We start from the raw sequence: 12,501 nt of genomic DNA, 5'->3' as shown, positions 1-12,501 counted from the left end.
CTGTCCGTTCTCAGATCTCAACCTCCAAGCTGGGAGACCCACTGCTCTCTTCAAAGCTATCAGACAGGGTCATTTACATCTGCAGAAGTTTCTGCTTTTTGTTTAGCTATGCCCTGTCCCCAGAGGTGGAGTCTATAGAGGCTGGCAGGCCTCCTTGACCTGCAGTGGTCTCCACCCAGTTTGAGCTTCCTGGCGGCTTTGTTTACCTACTTAAGCCTCAGCAATGGCGGGCACCCCTCCCCCAGCCTCACTGCTGCCTTTCAGTTAGATCTCAGACTGCTGTGCTAGCAAGGAGGGAGGCTCCGTGGGCGTGGGGCCCTCTGGGCCAGGTGTGGGATATAATCTGCTGGTTTGCTAAGACCCTTGGTAAAGCACAGTATTAGGGTGGGAGTTACCCGATTTTCCAGGTGTTGTGTGTCTCAGTTTCCCTTGGCTAGGAAAAGGGATTCTCTTCCCCCTCGCGCTTCCCAGGTGAAGCAATGCCTCGCCCTGCTTCAGCTCTTGCTGGTCGGGCTGCACCAGCTCACTAGTACCAATTGTCCAGCACTCCCCAGTGAGATGGACCCAGTACCTCAGTTGAAAATGCAGAAATCACACGTCTTCTGTGTCACTTGTGCTGGGAGCTGGAGGCTGGAGCTGTTCCTATTCAGCCATCTTGCTGAGGATCTCAGTGGCATTATTTTGGTCTTCTATTACCTATATTTCCTTTTGACTACAAATCTGTCATAGAGCTTGACTAGTATAGGTGTGTTTTTTTTGGTAGAACTTTAAAATGCTGTGGTTGCCTTTATCTTGCATCACTTTTTAGGGGGCTCATATCTGGTTATCTCATTTTTAGTGAGGCTAAAATTAGCAAGTTCAAATGGTAACATCCTGATCCATCCATTGTAAAAGTGCCCATCAATACTTTAACTGATGAATTAAGGAAGCTCAGATAACCACTGTCTGAAACAGGTATCTTACTGGGCTTTGCACAATGGTCATTTTTTAATTCTATCATTTCTTCTGCATTTATGAGCTAGAGTTCTTCTGTAAAGAACTTTCTCTCATTCACTAGGGTGTTTTTGCTCTGAAAATGCTATTACATTGGCGTTGGAAAAACAAGATAAATACTTCTTCCTTCTCTTTAATTATCAAGTTTTATGTTAATGAACCATTATCTTTCCATTTTTAGTTGTGTCCAGTGTTATTTCTCCCTTCTTTATACCATTACAAATTAATGCTTTTTTAAATCATTGGTGAATTTTAATCAAATGTAGTACTTGATGCTCAAATTGCTCCGTCTTTGGCGCATGGGACACCCTCTTTGTTTGCTCTTGTGTCTTTTTCTTTTTGTTTGGAAACTTTCAAATCAGAATAAAAACAGATAAAATAGTATTACAAATCCCTATATGCCTATTACTCAGCAGCCTCAGCAATTCTCAATTCATGGCCATTCCCATTTCATCGTAACATCTCTCCCGGCCACTAGGCTATTCCGAAACAAATCTCAAACACCACATTGCTTCACATGCAAACACTTCAGCACAAACTCCAAGAAATAAGAACACCACCTCTAAATAAACCACCTCTGAATAAAACCTCCTGTCTTTTCATTCAAATTTCAATAGTCTTTGATAGCTTTCTGGCATAACAGCTCCAGATCTGGAATCAGTCATTTTTCTAAGCAGGCCTGGTTCTCTTTAGTGGAAAAGAACACAATCTATGGGCTAGGTGTGTTACTGCTATTGGGTAATCAGAGCTCCAAGGTCTCTCAGCGGACAGAGCTAGAAGATATGCACCTTAAAAGAGGAAAAAGTCGCCGGGTGCAGTGTCTCATGCCTGTAATCCCAGCACTTTGGGAGGCTGAGGCGGGCAGATCACCTGAGGTCAGGGGTTCGAAACCAGCCTGACCATCATGGAGAAACCCCATCTCTACTAAAAATACAAATTGAGCCAGGCGTGGTGGCGCATGCCTGCAATCCCAGCTACTCGGGAGACTAAAGCACAACTTCTTGAACCCGGGAGTCAGAGGTTGCAGTGAACTGAGATCCAGCCACTCTGCACTCCAGCCCAGGCAACAAGAGCGAAACTCTGTCTAAAAAAAAAAAGGAACAAAATACTAAGACACTCTAACACAAATGAACCCTAAAAACATCCTTAGTGAAAGAAAACACAAAATTCCACATTGTATGATTCTATTGATATAAAATGTCCAGAATAGGAAATCCTTAAGAGACAGAAAGTAGATTCGTGGTTACCAGGGGCTAGGAGGAAGGGGGAAAGGGAAGGACAGCTAATGGGTATGAGGTTTATTTTGGGGGTGATGAAAATGTTCAGAAATTAGGATTGATGGCTGCACAATCTTGTGAATATACTAGTAACTGAATTGTACTTTTTTTTTTTTTTTTTTTGGAGACACAGTTTCACTCTGTCGCCCAGGCTGGAGTGCAGTGGCCCGATCTCGTCTCACTGCACCCTCTGTCTCCTGGGTTCAAGCGATTCTTGTGCCTCAACCTCCTGAGTAGCTGGGATTACAGGTATGTGCCACCATGCCTGGATAATTTTGTTGTTGTTGTTGTTGTTATTGTTGTTGTTGTTGTTTGAAATGGAGTCTCGCTCTGTTGCCAGGCTGCAGTCCAGTGGGGCAATCTTGCCTCTTAGCAACCTCCACCTCCCGGGTTCAAGTGATTTCCCTGCCTCAGCCTCTTGAGTAGCTGGGACTACAGGCACGTGCCACCATGCCCAGCTAATTTTTTATATTTTAGTAGAGACAGGGTTTCACCATGTTGGCCAGGCTGGTCTCGAACTCCTGACCTTGTGATCCACCCACCTCAGCCTCCCAAAGTGCTGGGATTACAGGTGTGAGCCACCGCGCCCGGCTAATTTTTGTATTATTACTAGAGATGGGGTTTCACTATGTTGACCAGGCTGTTCTAAAACTTCTGATGTCAAGTTATCCACCCGCCTCGGCCTCCCAAAGTGCTGGGATTACAGGCATGAGTCACCACACCCGGCCTGAATTGTACATTTTTAAATAACAAATTTTCCAGACTGGGCAACATGGTAAGACTCCATCTCTACTAAAATTACAAAAACATAGCCAGGCATGGTGGTGCGCACCTTTGGTCCCAGCTACATATGAGGCTAGGATCACTTGAGCCTTGAAAGCAGAGGTTGCAGTGAGCTGAGACCGCAACACTGCATTCCAGTCTGGGTGACAAAATGAGACCCCGTCTCAAACAAACAAACAAACAAACAAACAAAAAGTTAATGGTAAATTTTAAGATATGTAAATAATATCTATAATTAAATTTTTTTTTTTTTTGAAACAGGGTTTTACTCTTGTTGCCCAGGCTGGAGCACAATGGCACGTGATCTCAGCTCACTGCAACCTCCACCTCCTGAGTTCAAGTGATTCTCCTGCCTTAACCTCCCGAGTAGCTGAGATTACAGGCATGTGCCACCATGCCCAGCTAATTTTTGTATTTTTAGTAGAGGCAGGGTTTCTCCATGTTGGTCAGGCTGGTCTCGAACACCTGACCTCAGGCGATCTGCCCGCCTCTGCCTCCCAAAGTGCTGGGATTACAGGCGTGAGCCACCATGCCCGGACTTTAAAATGTTAATTACATGAAAAGTTTTTTTAAAATACTGGCTATTGTAGTAGATGATCTTTCAACTCTGACCCAAGATTCTGTGTCTTCTACCAGAAACTTGGAAACTGCTGCAGGCCAATTTATTAGTTTGTAATCAGGGTAAAATCTCAGACGTTTCAGTTTTTTTGTTTTTGTTTTTGTTTTTTTGAGATGGAGTCTCACTGTGTTGCCCAGGCTGGAGTGCAGTGGCACAATCTTGACTCACTGCAAGCTTCACCTGCCGGGTTCACGCCATTCTCCTGCCTCAGCCTCCCGAGTAGCTGGGACTACAGGCGCCCGCCACCACGCCCGGCTAATTTTTTGTATTTTTAGTAGAGGCAGGGTTTCAGTGTGTTAGCCAGGATGGTCTTGATCTCCTGACCTTGTGATCCGCCCGCCTCGGCCTCCCAAAGTGCTGGGATTACAGGTGTGAACCACCACACTCAGCTCGTTTCACAGTTCTTGACACGGCATTAATGTTATCATTAGAAATTTCTTTTTCTCTTTTCTTTTTTTGTTTTAAGAGACGTGGTCTCACTATGTTGCCTAGGCTGGTCTTGAACTCCTTGGGCTCAAGTGATCCTTCTGCCTCAGCCTCCCAAAGTACTGGGATTAGCTGTAAACTACCATGCCTGGTCTAGAAATTTCTTTTTAAAACCCTACTCCTTCTCTAAAGCACAACTCAAATCTCTCTTATGAGGCTGGTCCAAGTTTGAGTCGAAAGAAGGCACTACGGGGAGGGCTGCTGCTTTCTGTGAAGGGGATGAGGATGAAACGTTCCCTTACCATGGTGTGGGACAGTATGGCCAAGCAAGCCCCAGGTGCTGGGCTCTGGAATGGCGTCTACTGGGTAGGGGGGAAGAGAGAGGTGGCAGGACTACTCAGCATCTTACCTCCCCCGACCACTGCAGGACCCACATGTAGGGCTCCTCTGCCCACTGCACTGTCAAGTAACAGATTGGAGTAGCCTGCCAAAACGGGGGAGAAGAACCAGCCCCAGTAGGCTCATCTATCAGGTGCCAAGAATCCCCCAGCCTGCCCCTTTGATTGAACATGATTTCATTTATTGGATCACAATGACTTACTATGCTCCAATACCATTTTCTTCTCTCTGTCAGACAAAACATAATGGTCCATCTTTTATTTGGTGAGTTATTGCCATATCTTATCGGTTACATGATTTGGCACAAAGCAAAGAACATGGGACTTGGGAGCAACTGAACCTGGATTCCACTCCTGACTGACCACTCACTAGGTCTGTGTACTTAGCTGAGGGACGTGACCTCTCAGAGCCTTGGCTGTCTCATCTCCAAGATGGGGGCATTACCACCAACCAGAGTTACAATAATAATTTAATAAAATCACATGAATAAAGCATTTAGCTTACTTCCTAGCGCATGCCTGACAGTTAAAATATAGTAAATAGTGTAAAGGAATAAAGTACAACTGGGCGGAGATGATTGAGTGGAACTGGTTAGCAAGGGAAAATGGAGACAAGAAAATTGTGAAAAATGTCTGGCATGCTGCAGGGGATCCACAAAGGTTAGTTTCTCTCATCCTTCTTCCAGGATTGAGCTCCTTGAGGGCAAGGACTAGGCTGTTTATCTTTAAGCATGACAAACGGGGGGCACAATATTTTGCATGTAGCAGATGCCCAAAAAAAAAGTCAGGCGGTGCTTCAATTCAATAGATCACACTTTCATTCTCCTTTCATCTGTATTTCAAATATACTTACTACAAAATTTAAGCACTTATATTGTTTTATAATTATTTCAGGTTTGTTGGTCTGGCCTCTCCAAATAGACAGTAAGGTGCCTGGGGTCAAAAATACGATTGCTTACATTCTACTCTCTAAGTCCCACTAACACAGCACTGACCTAACCAGCTCATTTCAAAGTCAAATAGGTGTCATTTTTTTTGGCTGAAACCAACTACTCCCCATTACCAACGGATCAGCAGCTGAGCCCTAACAAGGTCCCTTCCTAAAAAGAAGCTGCCTCAACCCAAAGTGACAAGAAGGCTGACTAACCCTCCAGGTATACAGGGATAAAGAGTGGGACTAACTGCCCGGGTTGCCAGTTTAGCATTTCAGTGCTAAAACTGGGAAAGTCCGAGGCAAACTGTGATGCATTGGTTACCCTAGTCACCAACCAGTGACTGTCTGCACTATCATAGCTCTCAAACGTCTTTAAAAACTGGGGAAATTAAGTTACTGGCAGGTTACTAAGTCATATGGGAAGACCAAGGAAGATAAGCAGCCTATTGTGAAGAATACCTTAGAAATATCCAGTGGAAGATTGCCAACATACACCTCTGTCTCTCTTTTCTTGAAACCTAAGAAGAAAAACAGCGTTAAATGGCAGGCATACATACGGTTACAGGATTCAGAGGAGTCAGAACACATAAGTCACTTTTTGTATTTCTTTCTTTCTTTTTTTTTTTTTCTTGAGACAGAGTCATGCTCTGTCACCCAGGCTGGAGTGCAGTGGTATGATCATGGCTCACTACAGCCTCGACCTCCCAGGTCTACACAATCCTCCCACCTCAGCCTCACAAGTGACTGGGACTACAGGCACATGCCACCATAACTGGCTTTTTTTTTTTTTTTTTTTTTTTTTTTGGTAGAGATAGGGTCTCTCTATGTTGCCCAGCCTGGTCTCAAATTCCTGTGCTCAAGCAATCCTCCTACCTCAGTCTCCCAAAGTCCTGGGATTACAGGCGTGAGCCACTGCACCTGACTTCACTTTTTCTTCAATGTTAAAATATTCCCATGCACATACACCCCTACAAACATCCCCCACCCCCCGTGAACACTGAATGGCTATACTGTACCCAATCATTCAGCAATACTTATCAATATTAAGGAGTGGTCCGTGATAAGTGCTGGCCGTGCATATCCCTGCCTTCCCCCCAGCAGGGGATCACTCTGCAGGGACCTAGAGCCATGGGCACACCAGGAATTCAGCGCTTGCAATCAGAGAAGTAATTATGAAGTGTTTCAGGACCCATGGGGTTGTGCTTCCCGAGTTAACACTAAGCTGACAGTGGGGAGCATGCAGGGACGCAGGGGAATGCAGGAGGGAGGCTGAAGGGAATCCAGGCAGAGGGAACAGCCCATGCCAGGACATGGAGATATGAAAAAGCTCAGCACATTTGGGAAATTGCTCACAGCCAGGACTAGGTGCCAGGTGGACTGCACACTGCATGCAATGAGTGGTGAGAGAGGAGGCTAGAAAGGCAGGTGAGGCCAAACTATGAAATAACAGAAGGTTGTACCACAGCAGTCACAGTTTATTCCACTGGCTGGGTGATATGGGTGAGGGCTGTAACCGGTTAGGGGGTGTCAATAGACCTCGGTTTCAGAAAGATCACTTTGGAGATGGTAGAGGGAAAACTGGAAGAAGGCACAAGTGAAACAGAAGCACGGGATTAGGTGCAGCAGGTGCACCAGGGAGTAAGGGTCTGCATCGCAGCAGTGGCAGGCGTCACATCCACTATGAGACAGGAAACATGGTGGCCGACTGGAGGAAAAGCAGAATTTAGGCAGATCCCAAGTTTCACACTGAACAGAAACTGGGCAGACTGGGAACCATTAACTGGGATCCAAGTTGTAGGATGAGAGTTCCAGCACCAGCAAATCCCCCAGCCTAACTTACCTGGAGATTTCTGCTCTTCCAACACTCCATTCTTCCCAAACAGTTTAGCAGACAGTTGGGGGTCACTACTATTCCAGGACCTGTCAAACACAGGTGTCAGCATCGAGCCTCCCAAGCTCAGACTCCGACAAAAGGAAACATGTGCTAGGCATAACCAGAGGGGCCTTGCATAAACCTCCATTCCCCTTCCTGACCAAGGACTTCCCTTCCTCCTCCCAGAATCAGGTTCCAAGCCAGGAAGACCTTCACTAGACCTTTTAAATCACTAACAGTTAAAGTATACTTAGGGTTAGGATTGACTGGCAAGAGATGCCAGTCTTAAGACCGGGGCATGGTGAGACCGGAATGGGAGAAAGAGAAGGCTGGGGGATGGAGCAAGACTTGTTCATTAGCAAAAGGAAGTGACTTACATGCTGCAGTTGCTTTCCAACAGGATCTCCTGCAAAGCCAACCGGCCACAGTTAGAGGAATGCCAGGATAGTTCACCATCATGTAACCACTGAATAGGTACTGTGGTAAGCAGAATAATGCCCCCCTCCCCCGACCAAAAGTGGTCTACATCCTAATCCTTAGAATCTGTGAATATATTAGATTCATGGCAAGGTTGCAGATAGAGTTAAGGTTGCCCATCAACTGACAAAACAGGCCCAGCACGGTAGCTCACGCTTGTAATCCCAACACTTTGGGAGGCCAAGGTGGGTGGATCACCTGAGGTCAGGAGTTCGAGATCAGCCTGGCCAACATGGCGAAAACCTGTCTCTACCAAAAATACAAAAATTAGCTGGGTGTGGTGACAGGCACCTGTAATCCCAGCTACTCAGGAGGCTGAGGCAGGAGAATTGCTTGAACTCGGGAGGCAGAGGTTTCAGTGAGCCAAGATTGGGCCACTGCACTCCAGCCTGGGCGACAGAGTGAGACAACATCTCAAAAAAAAAAAAAAAGAGAGAGAGAGGTGACAACTGAAACAAAGTTAAAGTGATGTGATACGAGAAGGACTGGACTACTGTTGTTGGCTTTGAAGATGGAGGAAGGGGCTGCAGGCCAAGGAATGCTGGCAGCCTCTAGAAGCTGGAAAAGGCAGGGAAATGGATTCTCCAACTAAAGCCTCCAGAAGGAACACAGCCCTGTCGAAACGTTGATTTTAGCCCACTGAGACGTGTGACAGACTTGTGACTTACAGAACTGTGGGATAATATTTGTGTTGTTTAAGCCACTAAGGTTGTAGTATTTTGTTATGAAAGCAAATAGAAAACGAATACAGATAGCATGAGCAACTTTAAAACCACACACAGCTCCGCACAGTGGCTGGCCTGTGGAAATAACAGAACTTTTGGAGTTAGATGCACCTGTGAGTCCAGTCCAGAGACCTTGGGCAAATTTCAACTGTCAAATCAGAATCAAAACACCCATGTCATAGATCATGGCAGTGAACTGAGACACTGCACTTAAAGCACTTGCCAGGTGTCAAGAACTCAATGGTAGTTATTGTGTTTATTTTTATGGTTTTCACGGGCACTTTCCTACAATTCCGTGAGTATTATCTTCCCATTTTACAAATGAGAAAACCAAAGCTCAAGGATATCAGGTGATTTTATAAAATTATAAAAGATACTGAGGTAACTCAGTCCTGTGATTCCAAAGCCTTGGTTCTCTTTCTACAGATAACAAGGCTGTTAAAGTCATTTTAAAGGGATTTTTTTTCCTGTACTTTACAGAAAACATAAATTAAAACATTAAATTTTAAAATAAAACAGTAACTCTTTTCTCTAAATTATTCCCAGCTGTAGGAGAGAACAACCATTTTAGCTGCAACCAATTCTAAATAGAACTAAAAGTAGTTCGGATAATTAAAAGACTTAGGTATGGATGGATAAAGAGAAATGGAGGCCGGGCGCGGTGGCTCACGCCTGTAATCCCAGCTTTGGGAGGCGAAGTGGCCGGATCACAAGGTCAGGAGATCGAGACCATGGTGAAACCTCGTCTCTACTAAAAATACAAATTAGCGAGCCGCGGTTGTGAAGCCTGTAGTCCCAGCTACTTGGGAGGCTGAGGCAGGAGAATGGCAGGGCAGGAGGCGGAGCTGCAGTGAGCTGAGATCCGGCCACTGCACTCCAGCAGGCGACGAAGCCGAGACTCCGTCTCAAAAAAAAAAAAAAAAAAAAAAAATGGAGAGAGAGGTTTGTAGGCAAAATCAGAGATAAAGGATGTTAGTCCCAGTTCCTGGTAATCCCTGGAAAAGCCTATGGGCTTCTAGAACAGAACAGGCACTGAGACTTCCCAAGCCAAGGCCCAGCATAAATCTGTCCAAGATGCCTTTAAGGGCCTGCCGGGTACTATGCTAAGCAGCTAATACACATTCTCATTTAATCCTCACTCAAACTCTAAGAGGGAGACATTGTTAACCCACGTTACAGATGAAGTCCCGGAGGTGCAGAGGTGATGACCTAGTATCTGGCCAAGATCACTTAGTACCCATGCTCACAAATGGGAGAAGCCTGTTTTTGTTGTGAATCCAAACCATATGACCGTATGATTCCAAAGTGCTCAGTTTCTTTCCAATCTATTGTTTGGTCTGGAGAAGTATCCTATTTGCGTAGTTTTTTTTGTTGTTGCTTTTTGTTTTTTTGTTTTTGTGTCGCCCAGGCTGGAGTGCAATGGTGCAATCTTGGCTCACTGCAATCTCTGCCTCCCACGTTCAAGCGAATCTCCCACCTCAGCCTCCCAGATTGCTGGGACTACAGGCACGCACTACCATGTCGGCTAATTTTTGTGTTTTTAGTAGAGACGAGGTTTCATCATGTTGGCCAGGCTTTGTGTTTTTAAAAAGACCTAAAGAATATATAAGGTGCTCTTACGACTCACCAACAAAGACAACAAATAAACCGATTAAAAAGTGAGCAAAGGATCTGCTAGATATTTCTCCAAAAATATACAAATGGCCAATAAGCACATGAAAAGATGCTCTGCATCTTTGGCCATTAGGAAAGTGCAAATCAAAACCACAATGATAACACTTCATATCAATCAGGGTGGCTAAAAGCAAGAGATACAGATAACATCCTGTATTTCTAACAAGTGTTAAGGACATGAAGAAACATGTCCTTAACTTAATGCTGGTAGGAATGTAAAATGGTGCAGCCACTTTGGAAAAGTTTAGTAGGCTCTCAAAAAGTTAGACAGGGAATTACCATATGACCCAGCAAGTCCACTCCTGGGTAACTATTCAAGAGAAATTCAAATACGTGTCCGCACAAAGACTTTTCCACAAATATTCATAGTAGTGTTGCTTATAATAGCCAAAAAGTGAAAACAATCCAAATATCCATCAACTGATGAATGAATGAAGTGCGGTATAGCAATACAATAGAATATTATTTGGCGATGTAAAAGGAATGAAGTAGTAATACATGCTATACAACCTGGATGAATCTCAAAAATGATGCTAAGGGAAAGAAGGCCACATATTCCATGATTTCACCTCTCTGAATAGACAAATCAGTAAAGACAGAAAGTAGATTAGTGGCTGTCCAGGATTGGGGAGGCAGAGAGGGAAATGAGGAGTGACTGCTAACTGACAGGAGATCTCTCTTGGGGGTGATGGAGATGTTCTAAAATTAGATTGTTGTGATGGTTGTACTATAAACACACCAAATATACTGAAAACACTTGAGGTGCACACTTAGAACAGGTGAATTTTATGGTATGTGAATTATATCTCAATAAAGCTTTAAAAAAATGTCAATACGCATTTTCAAGAACGGTCAGTATGAGCACGCATTTCTTCAGCTTTCCAACCTCACAAACCACCACCCACACAAATGAGGCCGTCCACAGCCGGGATCATTCTGTTTCCATGACTTGTACATGAGGACTCAGTGTTGCTCAGCTCCTGCAGCACATTTAGTTTGCTAAACTAAAAGATTTCTGTTCAGCAAACTAAGTTTAAATTTCGTTTTCTAAACCATAAAGTTTTTTTTTTGGCTTTTTGAGACAGAGTCTCGCTCTGTCGCCCAGGCTGGAGTGCAATGACACGATCTTAGCTCACTGCAACCTCTGCCTCCCGGGTTCAAGCGATTCTCCTGCCTCAGCCTCCTGAGTAGCTGAAACTATAGGCGCGTACCACCACGCCCAGCTAATTTTTGTATTTTTAGTAGAGACCGGGTTTCACCATATTGGCCAGGCTGGGCTCGAACTCTTGACCTCAGGTGATCTGCCGGCCTCGGCCTCCCAAGTGCTGGGATTACAGTCGTGAGCCACCGCGCCCGGCCTCAGAAAGTTTTTTAAAGGGCTTCAAAGGGACGGAGGAATGGCACAGGCGTCTTTTCCCATAAAGAGGCCACAGTTCTGCACATGGCGCTCCCCGCCTGCACAAATAAGGACTAGGAGGGCCGCTCCCACCCGGCGCGAGCGAGCGACGTCCCCGCGGGTACAGCGACCCCTTTCCCCCGTCCATCGGGACGAGGGCGTTTTCCATAGCTGCCTGCCGACGCCCCTCCCTCCCAACCCTCGCCCGGCAGCCCGGGACCTGGGAACAAGTCATACCTCGTCTCGCGGGCCACGCGCGTCCACCTGCGGTCGCGACGCCCAGCCTTCGCGCCTTCTCCCTCCGCGCTCCGCCCCCTCAGAGCCCGGGGGCACGGGGCGGGGCTTGCCGGCAGCCAATCCCCAGCGGCCACGGGGATAAGAGCCTCGCGGCGCCCAGGACCTTGTGCCGCGGGAGAGTAACGGAACTAGCGCAGGAGCTGGCGACCGTTGTCCCTGCGCCCGACCCTCAGCCCGCAACCTCTGCCCTACCGCCAAAAATAACGTTTGCAGAAAGAGTGCAGCGGAGTAGGTGGGCGAGGGGCGCCTAGCGCAGTGCGGGCCAAGGGGCTTCCTTCCTGGGGGTGAGCGGCGCACGTGACACACTCCTGGGCGCGTGTGAAGGCAGCGCCCGGCCGAGACCGGCTCCGTGCAGACGCGGGCTGTCGGCGGCAGCAGGGAGCTCTCCGCACAGTGGGGCGCGGCCGGTTCGCACGTGCGGCCGCCGCCCCTTTCTCCCGACCTCGTAGCCTCGGACCCGCCTCTCCCGTGGCGCTCACCCCGCCGCCCCTGGCTCTGGGCAGGAGGTGGCGGGGCTGGGAGGCGCCAGCCGCGGAGGGGAGGGGCGCGCGAAGTTGATGGGCCGTCCGCCGTCCGTCCACCGTCTGTCGCGGCGCCGAGGACACTCCCGCCGCCTCCGCTCGGTCCCC

At 46.9% G+C, this 12,501-nt stretch overlaps 1 protein-coding gene across 4 annotated transcripts in view; it reads right to left on the bottom strand.

The window, feature by feature from the left end:
• The window catches only part of TDRD10 (tudor domain containing 10), a 55,867-nt gene extending 43,567 nt beyond the window's left edge, over nucleotides 1-12,300 (bottom strand). For 3 of the 4 annotated variants that reach the window (XM_021924291.1, XM_009182239.3, XM_003892722.5), the window contains exons 1-4: nucleotides 11,813-12,300; nucleotides 7,681-7,709; nucleotides 7,271-7,350; nucleotides 5,890-5,948 (exon numbers count right to left, since the gene is read on the bottom strand). In XM_021924291.1, the coding sequence (XP_021779983.1) occupies nucleotides 5,890-5,948; nucleotides 7,271-7,350; nucleotides 7,681-7,682 (141 nt within the window). In that variant the 5' untranslated portion in view covers nucleotides 7,683-7,709; nucleotides 11,813-12,300. Of the gene's footprint in view, nucleotides 1-5,889; nucleotides 5,949-7,270; nucleotides 7,351-7,680; nucleotides 8,014-11,812 lie in introns of those variants that run through there. The other variant, XM_021924293.2, reaches the window with a different exon arrangement.
• Between the last annotated feature and the right edge of the window lie 201 nt (nucleotides 12,301-12,501).

Source organism: Papio anubis, chromosome 1 (assembly GCF_008728515.1).
Source record: "Papio anubis isolate 15944 chromosome 1, Panubis1.0, whole genome shotgun sequence".
In the NCBI taxonomy this organism is placed as follows: domain Eukaryota; kingdom Metazoa; phylum Chordata; class Mammalia; order Primates; family Cercopithecidae; genus Papio; species Papio anubis.
Note: the sequence above shows the minus strand (reverse complement) of the source record. Positions and strands in the feature narration are given on the sequence as shown.